The sequence below is a fragment of the Spodoptera frugiperda genome, chromosome 15 (assembly GCF_023101765.2).
Source record: "Spodoptera frugiperda isolate SF20-4 chromosome 15, AGI-APGP_CSIRO_Sfru_2.0, whole genome shotgun sequence".
NCBI classification, from domain to species: Eukaryota; Metazoa; Arthropoda; class Insecta; order Lepidoptera; family Noctuidae; genus Spodoptera; species Spodoptera frugiperda.
In genome coordinates, this window is record NC_064226.1 from 1,413,050 (window position 1) to 1,431,002 (window position 17,953).

General features: G+C 36.2%; 3 protein-coding genes across 6 annotated transcripts; 1 reads left to right on the forward strand and 2 right to left on the reverse strand.

Moving 5' to 3' along the window:
* Nucleotides 1-76: 76 nt before the first annotated feature.
* On the forward strand, nucleotides 77-4,081 carry LOC118275954 (COP9 signalosome complex subunit 2). The gene is made up of 8 exons (XM_035594095.2): nucleotides 77-244; nucleotides 559-753; nucleotides 998-1,123; nucleotides 1,426-1,593; nucleotides 1,924-2,098; nucleotides 2,205-2,343; nucleotides 2,420-2,752; nucleotides 2,869-4,081. Exons 1-8 carry the CDS (start codon nucleotides 191-193, stop codon nucleotides 3,011-3,013), a joined length of 1,335 nt encoding a protein of 444 aa, XP_035449988.1. The 5' UTR covers nucleotides 77-190; the 3' UTR covers nucleotides 3,014-4,081.
* A 394-nt stretch (nucleotides 4,082-4,475) lies between these two features.
* Nucleotides 4,476-5,399, reverse strand: LOC126911443 (UPF0430 protein CG31712-like). The gene is made up of 2 exons (XM_050698546.1): nucleotides 4,824-5,399; nucleotides 4,476-4,730 (listed from the first exon to the last, which is right to left on the reverse strand). The coding sequence occupies exons 1-2, from the start codon at nucleotides 5,354-5,356 to the stop codon at nucleotides 4,526-4,528; spliced, it is 738 nt and encodes a 245-aa protein (XP_050554503.1). The 5' UTR covers nucleotides 5,357-5,399; the 3' UTR covers nucleotides 4,476-4,525.
* A 3,521-nt stretch (nucleotides 5,400-8,920) lies between these two features.
* On the reverse strand, nucleotides 8,921-17,951 carry LOC118275985 (arrestin domain-containing protein 4). Of its 4 annotated transcripts, none has more exons than XM_035594111.2 (7): nucleotides 17,768-17,951; nucleotides 17,238-17,394; nucleotides 16,163-16,279; nucleotides 15,053-15,270; nucleotides 13,829-14,011; nucleotides 10,046-10,231; nucleotides 8,921-9,214 (listed from the first exon to the last, which is right to left on the reverse strand). In XM_035594111.2, exons 2-7 carry the CDS (start codon nucleotides 17,356-17,358, stop codon nucleotides 9,047-9,049), a joined length of 993 nt encoding a protein of 330 aa, XP_035450004.1. In that variant the 5' UTR covers nucleotides 17,359-17,394; nucleotides 17,768-17,951; the 3' UTR covers nucleotides 8,921-9,046. The 4 variants fall into 4 exon arrangements, with proteins under 4 accessions (XP_035450004.1, XP_035450016.1, XP_050554493.1 ...); XM_035594123.2 differs by lacking the exon at nucleotides 17,768-17,951 and adding an exon at nucleotides 17,637-17,767; XM_050698536.1 differs by lacking the exon at nucleotides 17,768-17,951 and adding an exon at nucleotides 17,568-17,684.
* Between the last annotated feature and the right edge of the window lie 2 nt (nucleotides 17,952-17,953).

The window sequence follows — 17,953 nt, forward strand, 5'->3', positions numbered from 1 at the left end:
AAACGTTTATTGTTTTAATAATGTTTTTTCTTAAATGGCAACCGATAAAAAAAAACTGGCGTGTCATCGACGTGATACAAATGTCAGTGTCATGATTGTTATGTCATTTCGGGAAAATAATAGCTTGTAAAAAATACGCTTTTGTAATTTGTGAAATTGTAAAATAAATAAATAAGAAAAGTTAATAAAAATGTCGGATAATGACGATGATTATATGTGTGAGGAGGAGGAGGATTATGGCTTGGTATGTAGATTTATCAACCGTAATACATTCTTTAATATTATTGTGTGTAGTGACGTTTTAAAGATTGCTACCAAAATCCGTTCTATATAACCTGTCTTTGTGTTATACTTTTCGTTTAATTTGTACGTAGAAAAATGGTTTACTACATTACCGTTTACACGATATTTCATATAATTTCAAAGTTATTATTAAATATCACCGGATACTTTACCCAGACGTGACAGCCGGTGACCTTTGTTAGGACTGATTTAGTTTGGTAGGGTAAATAAACGTTAAAGTAAAAATTATTTACTAATTGGAAACTTTATACCTAGGAATACTCTGAAGACAGCAACTCGGAGCCAGACGTTGATCTAGAGAATCAGTACTACAACAGTAAAGCACTGAAAGAAGATGAACCTCAGGCTGCTTTGCTTAGTTTTCAAAAAGTCCTGGAGCTGGAAGGAGGGGACAAAGGCGAATGGGGCTTCAAGGCACTCAAACAGATGATCAAGATTAACTTTAAATTGGTATGTTTCTTACAATTTTTTTCCCAGCTAAAACTACACATTTTATAATGGTGTCTGAAAATGTTTAGTTCACAATTTTCAAGTTATGTTTAAAATCGAGACTTATTAAAGCTCAATAAGTGTTTTTTTAAATTAATTACCCACTTTTGTTCCATGGGGGTAGACACAAACAAACCATGCATTGACCACCTAAATCAAATTGTAATTTAAATATACAAAATCTTATTTTCTCTTTCCATTACAGGGTAACTTTACAGAAATGATGTCTCGATACAAGCAACTGCTGACATACATCAAGAGTGCAGTCACTAGGAACCACTCGGAGAAGTCTATCAACTCCATCCTGGACTACATCTCTACTTCTAGAAATGTGAGTTCTGTAGATTTAACTGCCAGTTTTGAGTTTATTTCAATAGCTGTTGCTGTTATGTTTACTGCCTATGCTATTGAGGTTAGTTTGGTAATACAAGGAATTTGGAATGGCAAGGTATTGTAATATAAAAAAGGTTTTTCTTGAGAAAGGTTTTGGCTAAACTGAAGGATATAATTAACCTAACTATGCTTTCATTGGTATTGCTAGTTAGCTATAGTTATTACCTGATTTAAGTTTGTGTTCCAACTGTTTATGGTATATTTTTATATTACTGAAATATTTGTTTTTTTTTTGTACAGATGGAATTGTTACAAGACTTCTACGAGACCACCCTAGAGGCTCTTAAAGACGCCAAGAATGACAGGCTATGGTTCAAGACAAACACAAAGCTAGGAAAACTGTACTATGATAGAGGAGACTTCAATAAACTCGCTAAGATCCTCAAGCAACTACATCAGAGCTGCCAGGTGAGTGATCCTTGTTGAAGCAATAGAGTGCAATGTAATACACATGTAATAATAAGATTGTAGAAACTGGGTGTTACATTGTATCTGTCTCTGTGTCTTCTCATTTAACTTTACGAAACTTGCTAAGCCTATGGGTACTATGTAGTTATGTGAAGATGTAATAGCTAAGCTGTGAAACTATGAAATACTTGAAACAACAGAGGTGTTAAAAGTGGGTTGCTGGCCTTTTGGGGGTTAGCAATTTAAGGGTTTTTGGGGAATCGGGAATTGGGCCTCTGCACAGCACAACTCTGGTGGAAAAGCCCCCTATTACTTATATCTTCATTACAGACCGATGAAGGTGAAGATGACTTGAAGAAAGGCACACAGTTGCTGGAGATCTATGCCCTCGAGATTCAGATGTACACCGCACAAAAGAACAACAAGAAGTTAAAGGCCTTGTATGAACAATCTCTGCACATCAAGTCTGCTATACCACATCCACTCATTATGGGTGTCATTAGAGGTATGAGTAATACATTTTTTTATAAGTCTGATGGGAATAATTTATTTGTAATAATTTCCTAAGTTCTTCCTCTAAATAGGTTCTAATGACACTATAACCTTTTCAGAATGTGGTGGCAAAATGCACTTACGTGAAGGTGAGTTTGAGAAGGCTCACACAGACTTCTTTGAAGCGTTCAAGAATTACGACGAGTCTGGCAGTCCCCGAAGGACAACATGCTTGAAGTATCTCGTCTTAGCCAATATGTGAGTATTGCCAATATTGTGTGAGCATGTATGTAATGTAAGATCAATGGCATTCATTTATTTTATTTTTATACAGGCTTATGAAATCTGGAATCAATCCTTTTGATTCTCAAGAAGCAAAACCTTATAAGAACGATCCTGAGATCTTAGCTATGACAAACCTCGTGATGGCGTATCAGAACAATGACATTAACGAGTTCGAGTCCATTCTGAAACACAACAGGAACAACATTATGGACGACCCCTTCATCAGAGAACATATAGAGGATCTGCTAAGAAACATCAGGACCCAAGTGCTGATCAAACTGATTGGTCCCTACACCAGGATTCATATACCTTTTATATCTAAGGAACTGAACATTGACGAGAAGGAGGTCGAGAATCTTCTGGTCACCTGTATTTTAGATAAGTAAGTGTACCTAAGTGACTTTTTTATTCTTTATTCTTTTTCATGTTTTCTGCAAGATTGTAATTGGATATTTTGTTAAGAGTTGTTTGAGTGATGGCAATGTCCGTTCCGCGCAGCACGATCAGCGGTCGCATCGACCAGGTGAACTCGGTGCTGGAGCTGGCGAGCAGCGCGCGCGGCGCGGCGCGGTACGGCGCGCTGGACAAGTGGACGGCGCAGCTGTCGTGCCTGCACCTGTCGCTGGCCAACAAGATGTCGTAGTGCCGCGCCCCGCCCGCCCGCTCCCCCCCCACGCCGCGCGCGCCCACGCCCCCCGACTATTGATGCAGCGACCACAGGCAGCGGGCTGCGGGTATTCTAGAAAAGCATACGCTTCTCTATATCTTAGGTTTATAACGCTACACGATATGACGATGTGAATTGGTGACCCAGTGATAGCCATCTTGTCGATAAGCGCCACGTTCAATGAGTGCAATCCGAGTCGCTGATTTCTATTACTTACTATTTAGATTTCAGTAAATTAGTGACAAGGATGTTGCACGTGAACGGCGCTGCTATACGTGTGGACAATTTACTATTGGCTTATAAGAAACACATTTACATATGTACAGTGCTAACCTGCAAGACAGTGCGAGAAAGATCGCCTCATTCGATGTCATTCACTTTTCGCGACAGACGTGTTCCCTGCATGAAGTTGACCAAGTACTTTGTATTATAAATAACTGATAGAACCACTTCATTTACTAAAGTGTAATCTTTTTTCTGTAAAACTAGAATTGTGAAGTTAATCTTTCCATCTTGTGAATTAACACATTTATACATGCAGTACAGTAAAATAATGACTGTCTTTGTTCTAATATAAGCAGATAAATGCAATTACTTATAGATAGTTTGTAATTTTTAGTCAGTTTTTATTTTATTTTAGGACATGGATGTGGCTGAAATGTTTGCACAAGGAACTATTATAGATAGATTACAATTTTGTGTATAAGTAGTATTGAGATGTAGATCTAGGACACTGTCTGGTTCGGATTTAAACTAAAACTTCATGCGACACACGTAATGTCGTGAAACATTGTTTTTCAAATAGAAATGATCAACAGAAGAGTTGGAATTGGATATGTGATATTGTATATGGATGCGTGTAGTGATAGTTTATATATTTGTGAATAATGTAATATTTCGACACAAATTGTTAAAATACATCGTACGGAGGCTCGAGCTCGACATGATCTTACTTGTAATATTTGGGAACAATCTCGGCAGAACAACTACTGTTGACACGCCTCTATTCAGTGCAGTGTTATGCAAATACACGATTTCATGTAATTACTCGAGTTTCATTTCATAAACCATTTATATTTCCTTTTCCATTTAACAAAGTATTTCGATCTTGAGCTGTTTGACAATACCAGATTAATTTAATTCTCTGTTAACAGGGGCCGAAACAAGTTCTATGGTCGAAAATACTGATTTTACTGACCAAAAATTCAAAAATACTGACCAAATACTGACCATTTCCAAACCGTTTTTCGGGTGAATGGTGTGAAATAAAAAGCTTATTTTCAGTTATTGGCCTCCACCATCCCCATAGCCAACCAGCACCGCCTTTTTATTGTGTTAAAAAGCTTTTTTTATTGTTAGTAATTGTTATTGTATTACAAGTGAGTCATGCGCATTCGTGCAAAATTATACATATAGTGAACACTAAAATCAAATGAGAAAGAAAAAAAGTACAGAGAAGTTCCATTAAAATAAACATAACATTTAAAATTAAGTTTTCTTAAAGAAGTTTGTTATAAGTGTTTTTTTCTTCTTATCTACGATTTTTTGTATTTTTTCTTCCTCTTGTATTTGTTGTTCTTCTTCTTTTCTCTCCTTTACTACAGTTTCTAGCAGAGATTTTGCCATATTTACGGAAACCATGTCTTTTTCTTTGATTCCGCCCTTCAACATGGCATTTGCATTTTTAATTAATCTGGAAATAATAATTAATTACATTGCGAAATCGTGCATAGAAATAAACACAAACAAACCAATTAGAAACAATCACAAAGCGTGCTATATCTACCTGTCAATTGTCTCCCTCTTAATTTTTTCTTCTTCTCTTATTTTTTTTAGCGTTGTCTCACCTTCTTCAATAATCGTCTTAGTTTCTTCGTACTTTCTCTTAAGTTCTTTTTTTTCTCTATCAAGTTCCTCATTTCTTTTCTTTTCGAGCTTCTTTATTTCTTCTTTTTGCTTCTGCTCTTCACAATATGTTTTATATCTTATATATGCCGTTCTGGCTAATTTCATCAATTCAGGTGTTAAAGGGACTAAATGAATCTTGTTTTCGTACATGTTTTTTAGTGCCGATTTAACTGTCAAATGCGCATCAAGGGTCCTCTGACACATGTTAGCCCTTTCTGGTGTTAAAATTTTACCCGAACATGAAAAGCCCCTTTCCACATCTGCATTGCCATGCGACAGTGCTAATGCGGCCTTTACAATGTGTTCCAGGTTGGGGAACATTCTTTCTCCGTTATCAAAGGTCCTTTTAAAAATATTGCCCCAGTAAGTTTCAATCCTTTGTTCTTCTTGATTTCCTTTTTGATGTTGCATCAACAAAAGACATTCGTTTGTTAGTGCCGTTTCTTCAAACGCAACCGGCAAAGTGTTTGCAATATTTAAAAAGTCTTTATGACACGTTTCTGAATTTTGTTTTTTAGGGTTCAATATTGCCAAGTATTTTATTAAAGAATAATCCATTGACGTTTTTGTTAGCAGATGTTTGCAAGCGGCGACGTAATGATTTTTTACTTTGTGTAAAAATGTTACTCTATCACGTTCTTGAGCGGTCTCCAATAATTCTCTGATTGAATCTTCTAGCACGATATCTTGAAGAGGAACGTAATATTTTTCATTTAGACCTTCAACTGACGTAGGCGCGCTTTTTACACAAAACCGATTAAAAATGGTTCTCACGAGTTTCTTTAATTCTTCATGAATCATGTGAACCAATGGCTCTTCACGCTGGAAGAAACCAGTGACTTTCACGAACATCTTTACACTGGACACTACAAACATTATTTCTGCTTTTGCTAGCTTTTGATTGATGAAGTTATAGATGTTTTTAAAGTTTTGGGATGTATTAGTCTGTTTTTAGGTAGATGTTTAGTGAAATACTCAATTATTGCAGGCCATTGCTCTAAAACGCGTTCAGCAGCAGGCCCCATAGTGAGCCAACGTGAAGAAACGTGCTTAATGAAGCGATGGTTTGGCAAATTTAACTTGTCTTGAATAATTTCATATTCTTCCCAGCGAGCAGGCCAACCATCGAAAAAGTTGTGAATTTGAAATATAAAGTCAGATACGCTTTCACCAAACTCCATCAAAGCCTTAAGAAAGGCATTGTGTACAGTGTGAATGTTACATGTTCCTATATCAGCTAATTTCCGTCTGCCCAACAGAATTAAAGAATCGTTCATCAATCTTGTAACCGCTTTATTCACATTGGGCCCGTCACAGCCTAGCATCAGAAGCCTTTTGCGGGATAGTTGAGCGTTGTCCATTGCTTCATTCAGCTTAGAATAAATATCCTCGGCGGTAGCTTTACCAATGAAGAAAGTTCTAAATGTGTCGTTATTATCATTTCTTTAATCGGAGACCAATATTTTATGGCCACCTGAAGCTCCTTTTTTGATGCTGCATTGCAGGTTTCATCGAAACATAGCGAAAAATAGGAGTCTTTGTAGTCCTTCATCATTTCTTGCCTAAAATATGGAGCTATAGCATCACAAATTAAATATCTTGCTTTGGTAGTAGACATAGAAAAATCTGATGGTAGTGAATTTGGAAACATAGCTGAAAATAGTTCCTTTATAGAATCGCATGAGGGCTCTATTGGAAAATCAGAGACCACCATTTTCATAGCCCACAAAATTTCTGCTCTTGTGGCCCCATCTTTGACACTATATAATTGTACACAACTTCTTTGGCTATTTTCAGGTTTAGAAGTACTTGGTTGTTCTTCGATGGGTTTTTCATTGGGTCGCAAACTTGTCATATGCAATTGAGATGCTGTCAACTTTACTTTACACTGTTCCTTGTGTTTTTGTGTTGATGCGTGTTGTTCGATAGCTTCAAAGCCCCAAGCAATCGAAAACTTTTTAAGACACACAAAACAAAAAAAACCTGTATCACTGTCCTCTTTTTTTCCCCACTCACACACAATATGTCCATTTTTATCTTCTTTTTTAAGCCAGTCTTCATTAAATTTGCACTTACCCATAATTACTTGTTTTGATATGTATAGAGATAGAGTCTATTATTTTGTTAGTGATAAATTAAAGCACACACACAGGCAAGGTACACACATTAACAAATCACCAGTATGAAGCTGTAACAAACATGCATGAGTTAAAAAATTACACAAAATTAGAACAAAGAAATACTGATTTAAAAAAAAAATATTAGTAAGTATTTTTTTTTTAAGTCAGCTGCAATACGTCGATCATCCACATACACTTGGAACAAAAAATTTTGTGCCCAGTGTATATAGAGCATGCAAAGTGCAAAGCAGCCCTCAGATATCATCAGTCATCACTGGGCAAATCGAAAAATACTGACAATACTGACCGATTTTCAAAAATACTGACTTTTACTGACCAGGTCCAAAAATACTGACTTTTACTGACTTTACTGACCTGTTTCGGCCCCTGCCATGTTTAAATGTGTAATAAGAATAAAACAAAAAATATAGTAATAAGTAAATATTTATAATAGTAAAAATTGGTACATCACTACAATAAATGGACGGATCGGTATATCACAGGTTAGTTATATACATTTCCATTAGTATGTAATACATTCGTTATCAAACGTGTACATGATAATTAGGAATTAATACTTCTTAATTTATTCGTCTTATTGGCCATTTTCATAAAAAAATATAAGTTTACTTCAGATAGATTTTTAACTAAACGAAATTCTGTCTCAAGAAACCAAAATGCATCGACAGATAATGAGATATAGCCACAAATAAGACATTATTAAATTGAAGTTAAACACATTAAATGGCACTATACATTATTACATTAGAGTCAATTATAATTTCATAAAACAACACTTTTTACAACAAATAATGTCTTTAACAGACTGTTAAACCAAATATTAATAAATTTTATAAATCTTACAATTACGGCAGTGTATAATTTTGTATAAGTACTATCAGTAGTAATAAAATTTTCATAATTATTATTATCATCTAATAAAATAGGTATTAATTCCATGTAACAACATTTTTTATTTATAAAACAGCTATTCTATTCTATAGCTGCACTTCAGATTGGTCACAAATTTTGACCACATCCAAGGGCTTGATTGAACTTAACACGTCGTTTTTGTTTCGTCTCTATGAATTATTATTATAATAACAAAATATCTACATACTAGGATTTCTTAATATTTGTTTACTGTAGATTTATATGGAGAACGAAACGAAAACAAAGTAGATACAGCAGATTCTTACCAAGCCCCAGATTTTAGTATCTATAGATTTATGTAATGTATGTACTTCCTATAGTCGTATAATCGTATTCGCTTCGCGTTCGGCTATTTCGTTTACGAATGAGCCATCGATATAATATAGCTTTTAATATATTATTATGATTTTGCAACAATTTTGTAATATTAATTATTTTTTAAACGATTATTTTGTTTTGATCATTTGCATCAGTACTTGAGATTCGTAAGAGATTTCGATTTAGATTTATAACTTTAGTTATAAAACATGTTTCATAGATTCATTCTGACTCGACATACAATGTTTATAAACTTGTATGGGGAGTACAATATGTCCAAATTGCAATAGCTACAATGTTGAACATTGCTATACAAATTCAAAATTAGCGAATTAACCCTTTCGCATACGACGACATGTCTTAAACGTATTGTAATACGCGTACAAATTCAAACAAGTCTTCTTAATAGTAACCGTCCACACGTCCGCATCGCACGCATCGTACGCAACGGATTTTAATTTGTCTTGTATAAAAACACATACAACTGCGTTCACTGATCCGCATCGTACGGACCGCATCATCGGCAATGCCAACATGCGATGAGTACCGATGACGTCATACGGAATGCGTGCGTTGCGTACGATGCGGGTCTGTGGACGCTTACCTTTAGATGTGATTGTTAACATTTCGATAGTTGAAACGTAAAGCTTATGATTAAAGTACGAAAGGGTTAACGCTACAAAAGTAACTGTCAGTACTGCGTGTCAATATTTGTCTGTCTGTTTGTATGTCAGTGTGCTGGCTTGTCGTGTAGCCAGGCGCGGAAGATGGGCAGCGTGCTGGGGTAGTGCGTGGGAGGCTGCGGCTCGTCTGATTCCTCGCGGAACGGATACGTACCTATCAGGATCGGGAGCTGCAGCTTTACTTCCTTCTCCAAACTCTTCGGCTCGATTATGAACTGGAATTTTAATGTGGCATTAACTTTTATTTGGAAGCAGAGAATTCAGTGGTAAAGCCCGTCACTCTGGCATTCTTGCTTTGGCTTATTAAGTCACGAATAATGCACTCTCACAAATCGAAGGTTAGATGTCTAGACGAGTACCATCATCACTTCCGGGCATCTCTGATATCATCGTTGGTCTACCTGACGTAAGTTCTACTTGGCCCATTGACAGTCAGTACTTTGGGCGATGTGGCCCATTGCCACGTCAAAGTCAAAGTCAAAATCATTTATTTCAAATAGACCAGGAAGGCACTTTTGAACGTCAAAGCAAATATAATAATATTAATAACGTCTGTCTGTCGGTCAGTCCTCTAGTGAAGCTATTTGCTCGTTCCAAAGTGTAGATTCCTATGGAGAAGAACGAGCAAGAAACTCCATAGGTTACTCTTTTTCAATCAGATTTACAATACAATTCTTGGTTACATTGTTTCGATTACTTCAACTATGTGAGAACAATGTAAAACCAATATACAGTCAAAGCGATAGAAAAAGAAAATAACCTAGAGGACAGTAAAAATTAATGCAGTCCGGAGCTGACCAGTCCCAGTTGACAGCGCCCGTTCACGAACATGACACGTACACCAGCACCGCCCAACTCAACCATGTTGCAGGGAATCGAGCGATCCAATGCCCGTGCCACCGCCAATGAGACTTTTGAGTGAGCATGACAACTCCAAGCTGACATAAATGCATTCTACTAGTCTAATTTGATTTTTTTTCACGTGCCGACGTATACCTATATTTTAATAGACTTGGACGAATGACAACTTCACCGTAGATACTTACGAAGACATCATACTGCACAGAGATGAGATGGCATCCGCGCAGGTTGGTGGGAGGCAGCGGCGGTACGTACAGGAGCTCGTGGCGCCACACGTCGCTGTCGCCGGCGCGGGTCTTACCGTGCGACAGTGACGCTAGCTCACGCACCTCCTTCGCGGCTACTTTGCCGTGAGCTGAGTACTGGATCGTCTGTCAACGTGTTTATAGGTTTATTTACTGGTTTTATCATTAGGTACAATTTTTATGACAAATGGGGCAAACGAGCAGACTGATCACATGAGAGGACGCGAGTAAGCGTACAGCGCTGCTCATGGACACCAGCGCATTTTAAAACGGTTTACTCTCCTTTCTTGAAGGTTTGAATGGCTATGATGGTTCTGAAAAACCGCAAGCTGCAGTTCATCTACTAACTGAACAAAAGCCTCTTCCCAATGGAGGTTAGGGTTGTCATAAATCTGAAGCTGCCTTAAAGATTTATAACTCGGTCACCAGAAGTGTCGAGGAGGTGTACCTAATACTGTTATTGTATATCTATAGAGAACATATCGAGACATAAATAAAAAAGGATTATTATTGAAATATTAGCAATAATTCAACAACTGTTTTACGATTAACGAGTACCTAATCATGGCAAACAAGACTTGCCTGCGATACGTGTGAAGTATTAACTTAGGTTCATAATAATATATTAATCACCTGTATTTTATACCTAATACCTATTCGCTTATTGCTATTAGGTACAGCATAACATTTACAAAGTACATAAGTATGTGCTTTTACAAAAACGATTGTAACTATTAAACTGCTTATTACATACTCTGCACTTTAAAACTATAAAAAAATTAACATGATCCGCACTACACAAGGCCTTTGACCGGTAGGTCGTGATCGTGACTTCGAACAGCAGACGAGTAAACTCCATAACTCTATATTACGATTACATGAACCCGTTTCAGCGCAAAACATTACAGTAAAAAAAAACGAACAAAGGAAATATCGATGTATCATGTTCTCTGTTTAGCTTCGTTCGTTATAAAAACGTGAAAGGCCGGTCGTCTCGCCAATATTAGAATGCTTTGCATAAACTAGGTTTTTTATTAGCCTTAGTCAAAACATTGAATTCCTAGTAGGTATTACTGGAAATCTTATGAACTCATGACTGCCTCGTTGGTCGAGTGATCGCTAGTGCGACTACCGCAAGGGGTCTCGGGTTCGATTCCCGGGTCGGGCAAAGTATTACTGGGCTTTTTTCAAAATATCTCAGTAGTAGCACGGAGTCTGGAATTGTGCCCAGTATATGGCAATAGGCTCACCCCCTATTACATGGGACTTACAACACAAATGGTGAAAAGTGGGTGTACCTACATTGTTAGCGGCACTACGGGCCGTAATGTGCACCTCTGCCTACCCCTTCGGGGATAAAAGGCGTGAAGTTGCATCAAAACACTGAATTCCTAGTAGGTATTACTGGAATGTGTACCTTATTATGTCTTAAGAATGTTGGTTTTAAGAACTTACCTAGCAGGAAAATAGCTAATAAAAATAAAAAGGTCTGTAGTTACTCACTGACTCACTGCAATAAACTTGTTCCTCATTGACAGAGATTGGGTAGATATTGGATTATGATTATTCTAATAAATTGTTTTGTTGTAGCGTGGTTACGGCGCATTCCAATAAACTACGGATCGTTAAATTTGCTTACGAGCCGTAGAATTTTGACATAAGCTCCATACAAAATGTGTCAAAATTCTACGGCTCGTAAGCAAATTTAACGATCCGTAGTTTATTGGAATGCGCCGTTAGTCATCACAGGCAAAAGTATTGTAGGACGTTTTCATATTGAAATTCCCAGTTTACGATTCCATGAGACACAACATACTGTTAGATAGCTTCCGCATCTTCGCGCTTTCACTCGCTCTGCTCGGCTCCTACTGGTCCTATCGTGATGTTTTTTTAGCAAATAGACTTTCTTGATGAATGAACTATCCTACACATAAAGAATTATTGAATTCGGACCAGTAGTCTCAGAGATTAGCGCGTGCAAACATACAAACGCTTCAGCCTTATATATTACTATAAACTATAAATATACATAAGATAATAACATTTGGAATCTCTTCCTACTCCGCACAGTGTTTTAGAAACCCCGATTTTATCTCATGCCCTTTTTATTGTTAAAATCGTTAGTATATATCATTCTAAGCATCACAGCGAAAATCCGGCATCGATACGACTTTTAGTTTTGCCAAAAAAAGATTCGAAAGTCTCCCTATTCCCGGGTCCGAAAAATCTCAAAAATGTAAATATAAAATAAACTATACAATTATTAAAAAAATAAAAATAAAGTTAAGTTGGCACTCAAAACAAGAAACATTCTGTCCATTTTTGGAATATGTAATGTTAATAGATTATGAAATAATCATTGTTTTTCAGTATTTCTTTTGTATTTTTTATTTCAAGTTTAACGCCATATTAGATTGAGATATTTATATAATATACTCTTCATACGTTAATCTATCAACATAAAAAAAATCACAATCTAATTCCGCGTTATTCAAAAGTTATTAAGAGTTTTTGTTATATCCTGATAATATCCGGATTTTTTAGACTTAGGGTTGTCACAAAACTAAATCACAAATAAAAATATTATTTATAGTTCCGCATAACATTTGCCTTCTATTAATTGATTTGCTTTTAATTTATTGACGCCATATCAACATAGTAACCCAATAAAAAGAAACAAAATGTTATGTGCCAGTATTTTTAAGTTTAAAAAACGAACAAATACAGGCACGGTCTATAAAACCTAAAAAAGCATGACAACAATAAACAGGTACTTTAATAAACATTATAGTACTAATCGTATTTTTGGGTTTTTTTTGTCAGAGGATGGCTGTGTTTTTAACCGACTTCAAAAAAGGAGGAGGTTCTCAATTCATTGCGATTTTTTTTTATGTATGTTTATGTACGTTTTTCTCGGAGACGACTGGTTATATCTTGCACTGCCTTCAAAATGTTGTAGTAATGTAATAATACATGTTGTAATAAATGTTGTAACCTGTGAATGTCAGTGTAGACAATACTCCATACTATGAAGATGACGAAAATTTTGTTGTTCCGAATGTAAGCGAAGAACCATAATACTTTTACTGACATGCGTATTAACCGCCGATAAAAAGAAATATAAATCCGGATATTCGGAGGTGACAACCCTAACCAAAATAAAAAAAATCCAATAACTTTTGAATAACGCGGAATTAGATTGTGATTTTTTTTATGTTGATAGATTAACGTATGAAGAGTATACTATATAAATATCTCAATCTAATATGGCGTTAAACTTGAAATAAAAAATACAAAAGAAATACCAAAAAACAATGATTATTTCATAATCTATTAACATTACATATTCCAAAAATGGACAGAATGTTTCTTGTTTTGAGTGCCAACTTACCTTAATTTTATTTTTTTAAATAATTGTATAATTTATTTTATATTTACATTTTTGTGATTTTTCGGACCCCGATATAGGGAGATAGATTTGGCAAAACTAAAAGTCGTATCGATGCCGGATTTTCGCTGTGATGCTTAGAATGATATATACTAACGATTTTAACAATAAAAAGGGCATGAGACAAAATCGGGGTTTCTAAAACACTGTGCTCCGTCGTAAAATAAAAAAAAAGCGTGATGTGCACAACATCCTCATTAAAAAAAATAGGTTGAAAAAATACAACATTTACTCGTAGCTATACAAATTACACAAGATCATAAGAAGGCACATACCTCAGTGAGAGCAGCCCTGGTAGCTTTGATAGTGGTCCTGGAATTGTTCACGAGTGTGGCAGTGAGCATGATGCTCTCGCCGGGCACGTAGGCCCCGCGGTCCAATGACACGGCGCAGGACACCGTGCCCCCGCCCACACACCCGACACCCAGTCTGTGTTCCACGCTGCACTCGAACTGTTGCTGCAACCATGTCAATTTTACATTAATATACACCTATAACCATGCAAATTTAGGTGTAGGAGAGCCATGCTTTGTCACGAAAGGGCTGGCTCGACTGGAGTGATACCATGGCATCATAGAAAAATTACGTGAAACAACGTTTGCCCATTTACTCACCTTCCCAATCCCCAATTCTCCAACAACCCTTAAATTTCTGACTCCCAAAAGGCCGGCAACGCACTTCACACCTCTCTGGTGTTTCGGGTGTTCATGGGCGGCGGCGAATGCTTACCATAAGGTGTTCTGTCTAGTCGTTGACCGGCTTATACCATAAAAAAAATGATAAAAAAGTGGTTGGGAAATTGGCTGCTGAGTGTTCAATTTTTACTCTGGAGTTTGGTACAAGTATTTGTATACCTAGTCAATACGATACCAAATTACATAATAGCATTACCTTTGGTAACTTTAAAAACGTTAACGTTAAACAATTAAACATCAGTTAGCATGTCGACAAAAAGTCTGACACTTCCTTCTTATTTGGTTAAACTGAAGAAGATTCCATTTCTTTATAGTAGAGTAACTTGTAACCTTAACAGCTAAGGCATTCATGTCTCATGTTATGTTACGCATTGCATTATGTAATGTAGGAGTGTTTGCTACGCCTCACTGTGCTCACTCACTGTGACAATAGTAGTTCTACTACGCAGTTATTGAATGTCAGGGATTCTATGTTCCCTTTTCATACTATATAACAATTAACATTTATTTCCATAACATGTAACAAGCATATAAAATGCCGTGAATCTGGATCCCTTTTACCAAATATTGATGTGAAGGTGACGAAGTACTTATGTTCTATAATTTTTGGAGAGAAGAAACTTTAACCTTTTCTTTAAAACGCAACGTCACGCCTTTTATCCCCGAAGCGATAGGCAGAGTTGCACATTATGACATTTAATGTCGCTATACAATGTATCCACTTTTCACCATTGTGTTATAAGTCCCATGTAATAGGGGGTTGTTTTTTTAAAACAAAGCTATAAAATATTTGAAATGACTCACAGACAAAACTGGTGGTTCCAAATTGAGGTCAATAGGGTTCATCACAATGAAGACTTGTTGGTTCTTGTGAGTGAGACCGTTGGGCTCCCTGAGTGCTGCCTTGCAGTAGTATTGGACCCAGCCGTGAGTGCCGAGGAACGTGGAGGGCAGACCCATTGGCAGGCCTAGCTTGAATGGGAAGCTGTGTATACCAGGTGATAGGACTGATGTGCTGTGACCTGGGGAATAGGAAAGTCAGGATCTTATATTGTTTACTCCTTTAAAAATTACTATGTATTTATGATAGGACTGCACGGTTGGCGCGGTGGCTAGGCAACTACCTGCCGTGCAACGTGTCGTGGTTTCGATTCCCGCACGGAACAACACTTTGTGTGATCTTCAAATTGTTGTTCCGGGTCTGGGTGTCATGTGTATATGTAAACGCATCGCATATATTTGTAAACGCATCCACGACATAGGAAAACATCGTAGTGTGGAGCAACATTAAAAAAAAGTTTGATTGTAATAAACTATTATTACTGGTCATTGTCTCATTACCATAACTCCAATTATGTGATGACTAAGTGAAAATTAACAAGTGCACTCTTGGAATATTTTATAATAATATAGGACCCCAGGTAAACATGCTTAGTACTTCAACATTGCTGTTGAAGTACTAAGTAAAGAACGTGAATCCATTGAATCCACGACACGGCAATGGTGGGGAAATAGCCCCCTTATTTAATTTAAATGATTCAGCCCCAGCATTTTAGACCTGGGTTCGGCTGACCATCAAAATCAGTTAGCACAACAAGCCTGTTTAAAGAAATCTGCTTCTACTATGAATTATGCATAGTTGTAGCTGCACTTTTAATTAATTAATAAAAATACATATATTTATAAGAGCTTAATGTTTTTAAATGTTAATACAAATGATTTTAACTAGATCAATGCACATTAAATAGAGAAGGACAGGAAAAGGAAATGCAAATATTTATAATTCTACATAACACAGCAGCATGATTTTGTACACACAACAAACTTTAGTGAAAAGAAAATTGGGCTCTCCAACCTGCCGAGCATAAATTACTGACCAAATATTGTCTATGAAGAACTGAAGTGAATCCATACCTGGTTCTCCAAGCAGTCTCATCCTGAAGTCTATGTAATTCTCTTTATCAAACAGTCTCTCATGTCGGCCCGACCCAACTCGCACCACTCCCTCACCAATCACATGGAAGTGGAGACCTAAAAATATATTTTTTAGTTACAATTTATAAATACTGTGAGTCCATATCCATAAAGATGGTTGAAAGGATAATTGATCTATGCAGCATTTTTTTGTGATTATGAGTTATATTTGGTATTATGTGTGATATCGGGAATCAGCAGTTTTTTTTCCATCATCCATTCCATCCATCATATGTGAAAAAAAATGTCACTTAGTTATATCAATTAGTCTTTCAACCGTCGATATGTAGAGGAGACCCATAATCCAATAGTGAGCTGTCACAGACTGTCGATTTGTAAATAAGAAAACTAGAAAGTAGATGTACAAATAATTTCTACAAATACATATTGCACACATGCAAGTAGAATTGGTTTGACTTTCACGAATGACTGGGTTTTATTTGTTTTTAAGTTAAGTGTGTGAATGATTTTTAGTATCTTTTTATATCTTTATTATTTTTATAGCTTATTTTTTGCAAGCAGTATTAGTATATTTTTAATTGGGATAAGCCTTGCCCAATCATCGCTTCTGCAAGCCAGGATCTACAGAGACCTAAACAATGAAGTCTGATGTGTCTCAGGGGGATGAATTACTGTCTTGGATGCCGGAACAAATTAAATCAAAAGGATTTTTTTGACAGAAAGAAAAAAGCAATTTTTTTCCCATTGCCTGTAAACGGGCCACGAACAGCCCGAACCGGAACATTCACCTTAAACTGACCTAACATTATCGACGATTTAATGGTTAATATTGATGTAAGCAAATTTATTTTTGCAATATCGAGTTATATACATGTACAGTATCAGTATTTAAGAATATTTCTCCATCAAATGATGTCTATAACTCAACATTGCAATAAAATGTTGCTTACATCAATGTTAGCCTTTCAACTATTGTTATTTAAATTAAGCGATATTATTAAATATGTGATAAAACACTATGTTCACACTTCATTATTATAACAATGGCACTTACCTAACACAGGTGTGTCATCTTGTAGTTCCATTAAAACTTTCCCAGACAAGAATTGCCCCGGAAAATATAACAATGATGTGTTATCAAATACTATGAGGAACTTGAGCAATTTGCGCGGCATTTTGGGTCACACACAGCACTTGATTACCTAATACCTCTGTACACAGAAACAAAACCACTAATCAATTACAATTTTAAGTACCCAATAAAATACTGACAAAGCACTTGAGTTGACAACACTTTAAAAGGAGTTAGAGCTATTTTCATAAGCGTTTGTAACGTCTGTATTATATAATTAATTAAGCACACAGGAAGTTTGTCTTCATATACCACAAGTTTACAATATTTAATACACTTAAGATTTTCTCAGATTATCAGCAAATAGAAGCATTTGAAAACCTTGTGGCTATGAAAGTCACGCCTACGACGAGTCAACAATATCTCATTAAACTTCTGACATCGTAGGTTGTGTATAACAAAGTTGAGAAATATGTTAATCGAAGGCCATCAACTATGACCACGGCTCATACCTTGAACAAATTTAAAAAGAAGATTATGAATGAAATTCACTTTGAAATGTATCAAGGCACTTATTGTTTTATTAATTCACTTGATTTCAATTAATACATGTATCGTACGAAGTAAAATAAAAACAAATCTAAAGTTACAAAACTTTTTTGGAAACTTTGAAGTTTAAGTTTGATTTGACATTTCGT

What these genes read in the sequence shown, in the direction of transcription:
- LOC126911443 (XM_050698546.1), bottom strand. Translation starts at nt 5,356, where the DNA reads ATGCAACATCAAAAAGGAAATCAAGAAGAACAAAGGATTGAAACTTAC. An exon ending in AAGAGGGAGACAATTGACAG is followed by an intron (nt 4,731 to 4,823) that starts GTAGATATAGCA and finishes TATTATTTCCAG; the next exon opens with ATTAATTAAAAATGCAAATG.
- LOC118275954 (XM_035594095.2), top strand. Translation starts at nt 191, where the DNA reads ATGTCGGATAATGACGATGATTATATGTGTGAGGAGGAGGAGGATTAT. An exon ending in TCAAGATTAACTTTAAATTG is followed by an intron (nt 754 to 997) that starts GTATGTTTCTTA and finishes TTTCCATTACAG; the next exon opens with GGTAACTTTACAGAAATGAT. An exon ending in GTCACCTGTATTTTAGATAA is followed by an intron (nt 2,753 to 2,868) that starts GTAAGTGTACCT and finishes CGTTCCGCGCAG; the next exon opens with CACGATCAGCGGTCGCATCG.
- LOC118275985 (XM_035594111.2), bottom strand. Translation starts at nt 17,358, where the DNA reads ATGCCGCGCAAATTGCTCAAGTTCCTCATAGTATTTGATAACACATCA. An exon ending in GAGACTGCTTGGAGAACCAG is followed by an intron (nt 15,271 to 16,162) that starts GTATGGATTCAC and finishes CCTATTCCCCAG; the next exon opens with GTCACAGCACATCAGTCCTA. An exon ending in TGGAACCACCAGTTTTGTCT is followed by an intron (nt 14,012 to 15,052) that starts GTGAGTCATTTC and finishes ACATGGTTGCAG; the next exon opens with CAACAGTTCGAGTGCAGCGT.